Raw genomic sequence first — 14,164 nt, 5'->3', positions numbered from 1 at the left:
AGCAGTGTTTATCTGTCTCACAGGTGGGAGGCTGAAGCAGACCTGGTGTCACCATGGGCCACCTGAATTGCCCAGCCCCTCTGGTCACACTGTGTGACTCTCTGGTGGCCTGGGCAATGCTTTCTGGGGACAGGGCCTGCAGCACAACTTTTTCCTGTACAAAGCTTTGTCCTCCTGAGCCTCTCCAGTGATGGGGATACTGGGATGTGCATTCTGCTGGGCTGAGCTTCCAGGGTGACATTTTATTGCCTGGAACAGGTACTGCAGTCCATCTTCTCCATACTCAGCTCTGACAATGACAGCCTTTCCCTCTGCTTTGCAGCCTGGACCTGTGTCCCTCTTCCACCCCTTGAAGGCCACCTTGGAGCAAACCCAACCCGCAGCGCTCAGCAACGCCAAAGCCTTCCTGCGCCAGAAGAGCTCGGCCTCGCTCAACAACGGGGGTGCCTTGTGAGTACCTGTGACCTCCCCAACAAACCCGGGGTGCAGAGAAGGGGCTGCTGGTCCAGCTGCTCTGGAGGAAGCCCCTTCCTGCCACAGATGGGACAGTTTCCCACCAGTGGTCTCCCTGTGTCCCTGCTTCCCACTGCTGCCTCAGGTGCATCTGCACAGGTGAAGATGTCCATGGGGTGGGTATCGTCAGAGCTCCATGGTTTATTAATGGTCATCCCTGACTCTTAATTGGAGACCTTTCCATTGCAAGTAGTTGTAAGGGTGGGTTTACTTCCAGGAATTTGGGATCATTGCAAAACCACCAAGGGAGCCCCAGCCTAACAACTCCCAGTGAGCTCTCAGGAGTCAAAAGCTCCTTGGGAACAAAGCTCTCAGCACATGGTAACAGCAAGAGCTCCTGGAGATGCCCCAGGACAGAATCTGGCTCTTTCTTCTTGGGCAAAACAAAAGCTCCACAGAGAGGTTGCCAAACAGTTAGAGTAACTGTGATCCCTGATCAATTCCCCATTTCCTGCTCACCTCTGGGAGACTTTCTCCTGGTATGGATTTTTAATGATAACCCTCTGAGGTCTAAATGTCCTGAATAACCCTGGGGAGCAAACCAACATCAGACTCAGCAGTGAAACCCAAGGCCACCTGTACCATGGTATCTTAGAGCTTCACCAGAAGCTGTGCTTGTCCTGCAACAAGGTTCATAAGTGAAACCTCAAAGGGTACCTGGGTGCTTCATCTTCACCACAGTAAGATCAGCAAAATCTTTTTGCAAAATAATCAATCTTCTTTCCTCTCTTCCCTCTGACAGGCCAGCCCCAGAGGGTGGGATTAAAGAATCCAGTTCCTGGGGGACCCAACGCACCCAGGATGTGTTTTATGAAACAAGGACACCAGCTTTTGAGCGGGGCCACTCAGAAGAAATCCCCATTGAGAGGGTGAGCAAACAGTGAGAGGTGCATGGACAGCAGGTCTGTCCCTAGAGACAAGCAACATTCTCTCTCTTATAGCCCAAACTTTCCTTGGATGTTATGGAGGAAACTCAAATCTGGTATCTTCTGGTGGAAGAACCTGCCCCACTCTTGTCCTTGTGAAAGCAATGCTGTAACTGGGACAGAAGGGAGAAACTGGGACATCCCACAGCTCTTCATTTATTCTTTTCCCTCCCGGTTCCCTCCCAGAACCAAACTTTGCAGAAGCCTGCACAGAGAATGGCTTCAAAGCTGATGTTCATGTTCTCCCTACTGAAACCATTCCTTGTTTGGATCCAGGTGGTAGAAATGAAAGAAATCAGCCCCACACTTGCCAACGGGGAGCCCCAGCCAGGCCTGGAGAGCCAGGGCCGGGCAGCGTCCATGCCTCGCCTGGCTGCCGAAACTCAGGTGAGCGAGGGGGCTTTGCTGGGGGGATGCTAAGAGGGGGTCAGGGGCTCGGCATCCTCCTCTCTGCTTGCTGTCTTGTTGGAAGTTGCTGGTGAATACTTGTTTATTTGCTGAACCACAAACCTTTGTGCTTGAACAGCAGGGATTCGTGTCCCCGGTTTTATTCATCCCCGGGTGCTGCAAAGAGCAACAAAGTCAAATCCCTTTGTTTGGGTAGCTCACTGCTGGCTGCCTACCCAAGACTGTCTGCTCTGATAAACCAGGGATGATGTTGTGATGTTGTTTCCCAGCCTGTCTTTCTGGAAGGTGTAATTTTCCCCCTGCCAGCTGTATGTGTGTCTGGACAATCAAGGCACAGTCCTGTGCTGCAGCCAGAGAAGCCTCTGGAGATGTGCTGGGTTCTCCTTGATGGATGCAGGAGGTACAGCAGCACCAGGGAGCCTCTGCCTTTGGGGGCTGCATCAAGTCACTAAACATCCTCCCTGTTTTGTGGTTTTTTTTTCTCTTGTAGTATTTAGCATGTCCTGTCTTGTGACTTGGGTGGGTGAAACGTTGTTGAGGATTTCCCTTGTTTAACTTCTCCTATAGAAATCTCATCATTAGAGCTGACTTTTACAGCAACTAGTGGACACTGCTCAGTGTGTAGGATGTTGTGGGTTTCACTGCTCATTTCTTGGGCCATTTCACATGTTCCATGCTTAGCTGGTTGTCCTGGGTGCTCTCCAGCCCACCTCCTGTGTGTCAGAACATCTCACCCACAGTCCTGTCTCCCACTTGGAGGGCCTGATTCCCCTGGGCTCTTCTTGCTGCTCTCCAGAGGGAGCAGAATGTGAAAGAAATTCTGCCCCCTGAAACTAAAAGCCCGTGTAGTGCACACACAGCAATAACTCCTACAGATACCATCTTTTTGCTGATGTGCTCAGGCTGGCACTTCATCGGGTAGCAAATTTCCCAGCTGACTTTGGAAACTGCAGCCTTTGTATGTGAGCTGGGATGCTCTGCCTTATCAGGAGCACTACTCAACATGCTTAATAAAAGAAACAGACCCCTACTCCCTCCCTCCCCCCTTTCCCAGAACAAAGTTGTCCTTTATTCTAGACCACTGGTACCATCCTCCAAGGTGATGCTGCTGGCAGCAGGAGCCTTTCCTTGGGAAACTCCTCTCCCTCTGGCAGAAGCAGGGGATGTTGCTCTGTTGGCCACAGCTCTCAAAGCTCATTATGGATCAGGCCCTTGGTATCTGTGTGGCTCTCACCTCATTTAATAATACGATGGTTTGGGGGTTTCAGTAGTTTCAGCTGAATAACTGATGTCCTTTCTGTGTGTCTCCCCCTTCCCCCTCCCTCTCACGTGCCGCTTCTGCTTCCCCAAACTTTGAGTTCTTTACACCTCTTCTTTGCAATGCTTTCTGTTTCTGGGTGTCTCCCTCTCCCTTCGCCTGTCATTCCTCTGTCCTTTTTTTTATGTTCCCACTTTTTAAAAAAAATGATTTTCCTCTGCTTTCAATCTCACCTCCTCCCTCCCTCTTTGCTCTCCTCCTCCCCCATCACCTCCTCTCCCTTCTCCTCATCGTGTCTGCTGCACATCTGCCGTGGTGTCTGACAATGGCTGCACTGTGGGGCTGCTTCAAATAATGTCTCATCTTGTCCGAATTGTTTGCAGAGGAGCAAAGCACGGTCACCTGGGAGTTACCTAGCAGTATGTAGTTTGCACTAAGTTGTATCCTATTCAATTCCTCTTGAGAAATAATTAACCCTCCTTAACCCTTTACTTTTCTCCTCCCTCCCACCCCCTCCCTTCTCATTTTGGAGGTCAATGTTGCACTGACACAGCTGCCACCTCTCCCCACCCCTGCACGCTGCATGCTGGAGCAGCAGGGACTTGTTTGTTTGTTTGTTTGTTTGCCTTATTTATTTATGGGTCGGTTTCTTTTTTCTTTTTTTTTTTTCCCTTTTTCTTTTGTATGCCTTGTTGCACAGGAATTTAGGGACTGAAAACAATCGGGTTTGGGAATGAAGAAGCAATTAGTAACTCTCAGGAGGGTGATGGTGTAGCCTCCCGGGGCTCGTGGGGAGGCTGTGCATGCCCTGGTGACATAACAAGAGCATTGTGGGGATGGATGGAAAGGGTATTCAGTGCTCTGCCACTTCCCATTAGTGTCAGGGGGGACTTCAATCCCTGGACTAAAGCACCAACTCAAAGTCCAAAGAAAAATGTTAATTCCTTACTGATTTAGCAGGCTGTGTTGGGAAATTTCGCCTTTCATCTTCTTTCTGGTGGCTCCTCTGTGGATTTTGAAAATCTGGATGAGTGTTTTTAGTGGTGAATATTTTCACTTTTCACTTGTCTGGCCCACATCTGTCAAATCCTGAATCTGACTGCTTTATGGAGCACTCTGCCTTCCTCCATCTCCAGGAGGTGAAGGGGACAAACAGGAAGGTCTAGAGTAGGATTCTTCTGCTCACAGAAATTGCATGAGAGGCACAGGAAAAGCCAAATGCAGCAGAAGCTGTGCAGGGTCAGGGGTGCAGCAATGCTCCCCCTGATAAACCTTCCAGCCCTGGCTTCCCTCTGGTGGGAAGCACCAAAAGCAGGGTGAGTGCCTAGGAAGAGAGGGCAGAAAACAGGAATTCAGCCCAAACTTGCACCTCCACTTGCCCTTTTTCTGAGAGCCTGTAGTGATGGGATGTGGGGAATGGCTTTAACCTGGCAGAGGGGAGACTGGGGTTGGACATGAGGATGAAATTCTGTGCTGTGAGGGTGCTGAGCCCCAGGGTGCCCCCAGAAGCTGTGGCTGCCCCATCCCTGGCAGTGTTGAAGGTTGGATGGGGCTTGGAGCACCCTGGGCTGGGGGGAGGTGTCCCTGACCATAGCAGGAGGGACACTGGATGAGCTTTAAGGTCCTTTCCAACCTAAAACTGTGATTCTGGGAAAATAATCCAGCAGCAGAAGCCTAGGGGAGGGAGAGCAGCTCTTTCTCCTCAAAATAACAAGCAGGGCTGGGAAGCAACCAGCATTGTGCTGTGTAAATACCACGAGGAAGCAGAGATCTGAATTTTGGGGTAAGCAAATAAAATGACAGAGACAGGAAAAATGATACAGGGCTCTTTGGAAAGGTTACAGTGAACTAAGTAAATGTTGCCTGGGAACTGTTGTTGGAGGCAGATATTGGATTGTGAATCCAAAGATGATGAAGGGCTGAGGATGTCCTGAGCTCCCTCCCTGCTGGGCTGGATCACCTGGCCCCAGGGTCTGTCCTCTGCAATGCAGCTTTGGAGGCTGGATGGAGCCCTGTCCCCATCACAGAGCCATCTGCAGAGTAACTGGAAGGCAGCAGTGTGAAAGATTCTCCTCGTTTTCTGAGCTTTAGACCTTTCCTGGGCAGTAGGGAAGGGAAAGGCTGTGAGAACAGCTGTCCTGTACTCCACTTGGTTTCTGGAGAGAATCTCTGTAAGGTTTTGAACCCCAAGGGAAGGGAACAAAGCCTGGAGCTGCCATTGGTGTGGGGGACAAGACCCAGCAGTGTCCATGGGCGGCTGTAGCACACAGATGGTTGGCTCTTAAGCCAGAGGTGATTGGAAAGCAGCAGCAGCAAACCCAAGTAGTCATTTTTGGTGATATCCTGGTAGAACTGTAGGACATAGATCCTACCTGATTTTGCCAGCCACTGGGGCTTGAAGGAGTGATGATGGGACCAGAAGAGATGTTTAAATGCTGGACAGGAGTTGATTCAATTGCAAGGAGAGAGAAGTAGTGGCTTGGCCTGTACCTCCCCACTTATTCCTGATTTTTCTCCCTTTCCATGTGATGCCCAGCAACCCTTTCATGCTTTCCCTTTCGGAGCTGCTTTGGGATGACCACAGGCCCTGAAGCAGCTTTGGGTGCAGCTCGTCTTGGAGAATTACCTTTGTGTGAGATGCTTGGCTCCTGTGCTGCCCGATGGCCCCGCTCTGACCTCCTGTTGAGTCCCATGCTGTGTTTGGTGTCAAGTGCTGCCTCTCGCTCTGCACCCGGGGTACCTGTGGACTGGCACTCTGCTGAGAAATCAAGCCCATTTTCAGCAAACAGAGATCACCATTTGCTCCTCAAATTTAGCACTTAATCCTACCATTCCACAAGTCCTTCTGCCCGTGCCGGTTATATCCAAATAACCATTTTTCTCCTTCCCCTCCTTGCCCTTCTCTCTGGCTGTTTGACCCCCCTGTCCCCATGCTGGGTACCGAGGAGCCGGGCACGGTGCAGCACCTGCCCTCACCCTGCTCCATCTCCTGCCTTCTGCCTTGCAGCCCATCCCAGACACGAGCCCCATGAAGCGTTCGGTCTCCACCCTGGCCCCGCAGCGTCCCCACGCCATGCACCTCTACGAGTACTCCTTGGAGCGGGTGCCACCAGAGCCAGGGCATCACCACCACCACCACCGCTGCCACCGGCGGAAAGAGAAGAAGCAGAAGTCCCTGGACAGGTCCCCCCATCAGCTGGCCGATGGAGAAGCTGGTGAGTGCTTGATTTGTCTCTTGTCAATTGTAGAATCATTAAGGTTGGAAAAGACCTTCGTGATCATTGAGCCCAACTAAAACCCAACTACCACAACCACTAAACCATGTCCTGGACACCTTCAGGCATGGTGACTCCACCACCTCCCTGGGCAGCCAATCATAGAATTGTTATTGGAAAAGACCTTCAAGATCATCGAGTCCAATCAGTAACCCAGCACTGCCAAAGCCACCACTAACCCATGGCCCTCAGCACCACATCTACATCTGATTTTAAGGACCTCCATCACCCTCCCTTTAGGATGAGCAGGGATCATCTGCCATGAATCAGGATCTCATCTCATGGGGCATGGCAGGACCTCCTTGCCCCACACTTGAAGGTTCCACTCATTTTGGTGGCCCTCACCCGGTGTTCTTCTTTCAGTGGCCCGTTCTGGTGAGTCTTCTTCCAAGGACAAGAAGCAGGAACGTGGACGGTCCCAAGAGAGGAAGCAGCACTCCTCCTCCTCCTCCGAGAAGCAACGCTTCTACTCCTGCGACCGCTACGGCAGCCGGGACCGTTCTCAGGCCAAGTCTGCTGACCAGAGCAGACCCACCTCACCCAACGGAGGGCCAGAGCAAGGTCCACACAGACAGGTGAGGAGTGCAGGCTGGGAAAAGAACCCTGAGGTCTTCCAAGGATGTGCACACCTTCCCCATGTTCCGTTTAACCTGAAGGAGATAGAACAGGAAAAGCTGGGAAGTAGGAGGGAAAATCCCGCTTGGTCCCCCACATCCAGGACAGGGATGGAAATGTCACTTGATGGCTTTTTAGTGGTTACCTACAGAGTGACTGTGAGCATCTCATCCAGACACCACTGCTGTGCTCTTCTTCTTGGAAGAAATTGGACACCTTTCCCTGGATGGTGGAACACTGGAGGTCAACATCCAGTGCTGGGCTGATGGCCTCCAGCACTGCTGCCCTGCCCTCAGAAATGAGCTGGAAACCCAGGCAGAGCACAGCAAGCACTTGACTGCCAGCCCAACACAATATGGTTTTAATAGGCAGGAAAAACTACTCTGTAAAAAGTCATGGCCTTGTCTCCAAATATTAGGTCACAAAAGTCGGGGTTTTCTTAAAAAAACGCTCAAAAGGCTGTTCATGTGCTGCCCTGGGAGAATGTAAACAGAAATGCCAAAACAAGGGCCTGTTCCTCTCACTCATGGCATTTTTTTAACTTTCTGTAGCTTAGTTCACACCCACATGTCACTATTAGTAACCTGGGAGGCTGCCAGACTCTCCTACCACTCAAAAATCAAATATGTCATATTGGAGAAGGTGAATGCATTTCTGTTTGAGGAACTTGTTAAAACCCCTCCAAAAAGCCTTTTGTTGGTGGCTTTTCAGAAAGTGCCTATTAAATCAGAATGCATTTCATCCCAAAACTACAAAAAAACCCAGCCTGCCCCAAACCACCTTTCCACACAAACCAATTCTGAGCACAGAAATGATCCCCAGCGTCAGCACTCACAGCCCTGGGGTGAAGTTCTGCAGCGATCTACCCCAAAGCCAAGGGTGCTGCTTTGCAAAGTTGTGTTTGCCAAAAAAAACCCCAAAAAACCAAAATAACCCAGTGCAGGTGGCTGAGGTGGTCCCCCTGGTGCAGGTAAGGTGCATGCCAGGCTGTGTGCGGGGTGGGTGGGTGGGTGCCTTTCCTCTGGGCAGTGTCCCCTCTGTTGGAGCCGTCTGCCCGTTCCCGTCCTACCGATGCTCGCATCCTCCTCCTTCCTCACTACCCCTCGCAGAACTTTGGTTCTCGGGCTCTTTACATCTCCTGTTGAATGACTTCTCAAGAACCTCCTCCCCCCCGACTGTGCTTGTCTAAACTCTCTCTTTATCTTTCTTTTCTTTTTTTTTTTTTTTCTTTTTTTCTTTCTTGCTTTTCTTTCCTCTTGTGACTCGTCTCTCCCTTCTGTTGCTTCTCCTTCTGTTTGACACCTCGCCTGCCTTTGCGTTTGTCTGGTGTGGCCCTTTTTTTATTTTTTGATTTGCTTTGTTCCAATTTTTATGTAGGGCAGTGGTTCAGTTAATGGGAGCCCCTTGCTGTCGACATCTGGTGCTAGTACCCCCTGCCGGGGTCGGAGGCAGCTCCCACAGACTCCACTGACCCCACGCCCCAGCATCACTTACAAGACCGCAAACTCCTCGCCCGTCCACTTCTCCACTTTCCAGCCCTGCCTTCCCACCTTCTCCCCGGGACGCCTCAGCCGCGGTTTGTCGGAGCACAACGCGCTGCTGCGGGGGGACCAGCACCCGGTCCCGCCGGGGGTGGCCCGCATCGGTTCCGACCCCTACCTGGGCCACCGCGACGACGGCGACAGCCCCTCCCGCGCCGTGCCCGAGGACACCCTCACCTTCGAGGAGGCGGTGGCCACCAACTCGGGAAGGTCCTCCAGGACTTCTTACGTCTCCTCCTTGACCTCCCAGTCGCACCAGATCCGCAGGGTGCCCAATGGTTACCACTACACGCTGGGGCTCAACACGGGCCCCGGGACTGGCACCAGAGGACGCGGTTACTACCAGGAGGCCGATGAGGATGACTGGTGCTAGCGGCGTGGCCAAACCCTGCCAGGTGTGCATTTAAAATCGATGAGTTTTATCATCTGGAAGGCCACGCGCTCCCGCAGGCGCCGGGCCCGGAGGGGGCCCCTGGGGCAGCCCCCACCATGAGAACTGCTCTGCCCCCAGGGCTGGAGATGTTCCTGCAGCCTCGCTCCTCTCTTGTTCTTGAATTTTTCTTTTTTTTTTTTTCTTTCTTTTTTTTTGGCATTAGACCAATCGAGGAAGAAGACTCCCTCCTCAGGGGGAGGGATGTGCTCCCTCCTCTGCCCTCCCCTCCTTGCCCACCTCCCCACTGCCTTGTCTCCTTCAGACACCCACCAGATGCCAAACCCATGACACACGTGAGAAGAGCGCACTCCTCACCTTCGATGGCGGAAGAACCAGACTGTTGATCCTCTTCCAGGCTTTTTTTTTTTTAAACTATCCTTCATTAGTTTATTATTTTTATACTATAATTTTATTTTTCTTTGCCCCAGTCAGAGTGGGAGTTGGGAGTTGCAAAGGGACACTCACGAGCAAAGCTCACCTCTGCGTTTTACCCCACTCACCGCTCAGAGGGAAGAGATCTGCCCAAGGAATGGGGAGAGGAGAAACCTCCCCACCAGAACAAAGGACAGTCCCTTGGGACTTGATGTTCAGCCACAGCACCCGTTTTTCAGAGGAGCTGGTGGCATTTCCGAGCTGACCCAGCGGCCGGGACTCTGCTCCAACTCTGCTGCCGCCTGGATCTCGTTTCTGTTCCTCACCATCTCGGGTCCTTCACACCCACACACGATGAAGCCACAAGAGAGCTACTTTGTAAGGACTGTTTCCTTGCTGCTGAGACTTTTCTTTCCATCCCTCTCTCCTGTCGAGCGCAACACGCCCTCACTGTTTTGTCTTGTTTACAATATAAGCTTGATTTAGCAAAAAAACCAACTAGACAAAAAACAAACAAAAAAATTCCAGGAAAAAAAAAAAAAAAGACGAAAAAGCATAAGGGTGAGAAGAAGAAATGTTATTGGTTTTATATCAAGCTATTAGATAGAACTTTAACTTTTCATTGTGTGCATTTTTGTAAATTGTACAGTAAAGAAAAAAAAAAGAAAAAAAGAAAAAAGGAAAAAAAAATACTCTTTATGTAGAGAATTAGTCCAATTGTCATTCCAGGTCACGCCGTTTCTACCGAATGCTCCAGTTGTTCACTACTAAGTGCCTAACCTTTGAAATCTTTCACGGTGATGATGATGCAACCTCTTGCTTCGATGCACGGGGCCTTGGGAGAGCGTGGGGAGGGTGGAGGGAGAAGGAGGAGGAGGAGCTGAGGGGCACCCAACAAATGCCCCCCAGTCGTTGCTGGGCAGGGTGTTTGAGTACCAGGCTGGAAGCTCACAGCGGGGAAGGCAGACGTGCTTTGGGGTTGGTATGGGTTCTATTGGCCTTCTTTTTTTTTTTTTTTCTCTTTGATTTTTCTTATTTTTAGATTTTCTCTGTTTTTATCAGTGGGAGAGGAGTGATGGCAGCAAACAAAGTGTCCTCTGCTCGTTGCTTGCTGTTCAGGTCCTGCAGGAGAGGTGCAGGTGAATGTGTAGAGGCTCTTGCAGGAGGAGCATCACCTTTCAGGCTGCAGGGCAGGTTACAGATGGTGCAGGGAGCAGGTCCCACCGTGCCCAGCTTGTGTTCAGGGCAGGTGGAGAGCATCTGGCTTTGGTGGCTTGTTAGGAAAAGTCTTATTTAAAAAAAAAAAAAAAAGAAAAAAAACAAACAAAAAAAAAGAAAAACCTCTAACTCTGATTCTCAGGGATGAGATTTCTGTGTTCGTGCAATGACTCTTCTGTTGGATGGTTTCTTTCTTTTGTGCACGTGTGGGGTTCTGCACTTTTGAGCCTGGGAAGGGAGCAGTGGTGATGTGCTGGTGGGGAGGAAGTGCTGGCAGAAAATCCTGGGCAGGAGCGTGGGTCCCTGGGTCTGACCAACCTTTGCAGAGCTTGTCTGGGGCACAGGGAGGCTGGAGGACACTGCCAGAAGGTCGGAGGAGGAAGGGTGAGAGGTGCCAGGTGAGCACATTGCTAAAAATGCTGATAGGAAAGAGGGGAGTGTTGGACAGATTAATTTTATCAGAGGATTTACCAAGCCCCAGAACTGTGAAACTTCTCTAGATGGTCACTTAGGATGAGTGGAGATCCCACTGGACCCTGGTGATTCCTTTTGTCACTCGGGTGCTTGGAGGGTGTCAGATGCCACCAAACCCCTCAGGAGGTCTCGTGCCCTCAGCAGAAGTTCCTGAGCCTCAGGAAGGAGCAGTCTGCTCTTGGGTGGTTCTTCACATCTCCTGTAGCTCTTCTGTTGAGGAAAGTCAACCTGTTTCCATCTCCTTCTGTGGTTATTTGTGTGTGTGTGTGTGTGTGTGTGTGTGTTCTGTTAGGAATTAATAATCTCTGGCCAATCTCATCCCTGGATTCTGCTGATACTCCTGGCTCTATCTCTGTGTTTCTGTGCACTTGGACTTACAGGAGGTGTGGTAGCCAGAGGACCACCCCCCCGGGTGGCTGCTGGGCTTTGCAAACGGAGGGCTATGCAACAAGATGACACGTTGGGAAACACCCACCCAAACCCCCAAGAGTCAAAGATCTTCATCCATTCTGTAGCTTTGTCTGATGGATTTTCCTGGTTCCATCTTCAGCATGGTTGTGACCAAATGTTTTATACATTTTTCCTTACCTGGAAGGCACAAATACTTGATTTGAAGTTTTAAAGAGAAATGTTACCATTTTACTCCAGGAAGTAAAGTAGTTTTTTGTTTTTTTTGTTGGGTTTGTTTTTGTTTTTTTTTTTTGGGGGGGGTGGGGAACCCACTCAATCTCTCTATCAGTGCATGTGAACATTGCCCCCACACTGGACAGCAAGAGAGATGTCTTTCTGTGCTGAAAGATTTTGTCTGTCTCTCCACCCCACCTTGCCCCTTTCCTCCCCATTTTAGCTCCTCAATCCCCCCACAACCCCCCCACAACCCCCCCAGCTGGGATGTGCACGGCCAACCCATGCCCTTGGGTTACTTCTGTTCTTGGGTAGAACACCCAGAGAACCTCAACTTGTCCAATCCTCCACCTGAGCTGGTGACAGTGAGAGGTGAGCCTGACCACAAGTTGTTCATAACCCTTTTCCTACTGTTTTGGGGTTGTTTTATTTTTTTTTTTTTAACAGCCTCTCTGCTGTCTCCTCAATGCATACATGATATTTCCAAGAATCCTCATAGTGAGTTGCCAAACTTGAATTGCACCGATCAGTTTTCTGCATCCAAAAAACCAGTCTCATAGTGGCTGTACTTTGAATAAGTAATGTTTGCATGTAAAATATATACATATATACATATATATAAAAAGGAAAAAAAAAAAAAAAAGTATGTGCATGGAAAATGTTTATCTTCGTACTTTTTTGATACAATGTATTCATCCAGTTGTTAATTTTTAAATATATTTGATATAAATTGGGGGTTTGTTGCAAAACTTTATATTTAAAAAAACAGTGTTAAAAATTATAAAAGTTCCAACCATGCAACACAAGTGGAACTTTACCAAAAAAAAAAAAAAAAAGAAGGGGAAAAAAAAAACCAGAAAAAAAGAAAAAAAGGTTCTGCTGTGATTGCCTAGTTTGCTGCCTGAGTAATATTTATCAGCCAAACTTTGAATTCTGCAGTTGTTTCTACAATTACATTTTGTATGAAGCAAAGTCCTTGAATTAAAATAAAAACTTAGTAAAAAAAAAAAAAAAAAAAAAAAACAACTAAACTAAAAAAACCCAAAGCTGACAAATTCCAGCTGGTGTGTGCAGTGTGGCTGGTGGCAGGGACAGCACCAGCCGGGGAGCAGCTCCCACCAGGGGCTGGACAGGAGACTTGGCTTGGCTGAGCCACAGCCTGGGAGTTCTGGGGGGAAACTGGGTTTAGTTTGGCCCAAATTGGGATGCTGGAAGAGATTGGCTGTATCTGTGTTTGCCTCGGGGGAGGGGCCCTGCAGGGAAGCTGGAGAGGGATTTTTGGTGTGAACACGGAGAGATAAAACAAGGGGAGCAGCTTGGAGCTGGCAGAGGGGAGACTGAGGTTGGGCACCATGAAGACATTCTTGGTGTGAGAGTGCTGAGCCCCAGGCCCAGGGTGAATTTCTGCCAGGACTCACATCGTGCTGGCAGAGACTGCAACTTTTCTGCTCCCTGTCTCTCCACTCCCAGCCTTTCAGATTAAAATCTGGATTGGTATTTCCAAGGACAGCACCTCCATGCCTCGGGTTACCATCAGGGGGTGGCATTTCCAGGGTTTTCTTACTTCCTAGGGAAAGGAAAAAAACTGGGAAAAGGCCGATGCCTCTCCTGTTGCCACTATGTGAGGATCAATCCCCGAAATACTTGTCTGAGGATGCAGAAAACTCAAGAGTGAGACACTGAATACCCCTGAGCCCGAGCACCGCAGGTAATTTGGCCTTTTATATTCCCTGGAGCAGGAGAGCTCAGGGTCATCTGGCTGATTCTCCATTCCACCAGACTCCTTCACATCCCCCAAGGTGATGAATTACTCATCCCACTGGAATTCATCCCTCTCCATCAGCCCCAAGCAGCTCTCGGGATATTTTCGGGGCTGTGGGAAGCTCCATTATCAGAAGTGCCTGCTCATACTAAACAGCCTCAGCTCAACAGCTGTCCCTCAGCACATTCCAAAATATGTCTTCAAAAGAGGCTGGGTTTGCATCTTCATTTGATAAAAAGAAATGGAACCTGAGACACCTCAAGGGGAAAAAAATTGCCCAGGGTCACCCAGCAAGTGAGCACAGAACTAGGGGTGAGGTCCCCTGAGCTCCTGCATTTTACTCTCTTAAATCACTGTTGTGTGTGTGATTTTTCTACATCCACAGCCTCCTACTGGGGTGCTAGGGAGGTGCCACTGGGAATTTGGCATCTCACCTAGAGGATGTGATGATCTGTTGGAGGGAATGCAAAGAAAAGGAGCAGGAACAAAAATGCTGAGAGGTTGGGGGCTGCTGGTGGTGGTGGTGGTGAGAAGCTCTGTGGGGTGGTGGAGAAGGGGGGCTCTGATAAGGCTGTGCAAATATTTTGGGGGGGTGAAACCCTGTGGAGGGTGAGGCAGCTGGAAGGAGCTGCTGAGGCTGTTTGAAAGGGAGGGATGAGCAAAGCAGCTCCTGAGCCAGGTGATGGAAAGCCCAGGACAGAGCCCCTGTGCTTGCAAAGGAAGCCTGGGGTATGCTGATGGGGCA

General features: G+C 50.0%; 1 protein-coding gene across 1 annotated transcript in view; it reads left to right on the top strand.

Moving 5' to 3' along the window:
* The window catches only part of CACNA1B (calcium voltage-gated channel subunit alpha1 B), a 199,011-nt gene extending 190,233 nt beyond the window's left edge, over positions 1–8,778 (top strand). The window contains 6 exon segments of the mRNA XM_030461487.1: positions 323–450; positions 1,256–1,400; positions 1,716–1,826; positions 6,113–6,324; positions 6,700–6,936; positions 8,532–8,778. Coding sequence (XP_030317347.1) covers positions 323–450; positions 1,256–1,400; positions 1,716–1,826; positions 6,113–6,324; positions 6,700–6,936; positions 8,532–8,778 — 1,080 coding nt within the window.
* Positions 8,779–14,164: the final 5,386 nt, after the last annotated feature.

Source organism: Calypte anna, chromosome 17 (assembly GCF_003957555.1).
Source record: "Calypte anna isolate BGI_N300 chromosome 17, bCalAnn1_v1.p, whole genome shotgun sequence".
Lineage (NCBI taxonomy): Eukaryota > Metazoa > Chordata > Aves > Apodiformes > Trochilidae > Calypte > Calypte anna.
Note: the sequence above shows the minus strand (reverse complement) of the source record. Positions and strands in the feature narration are given on the sequence as shown.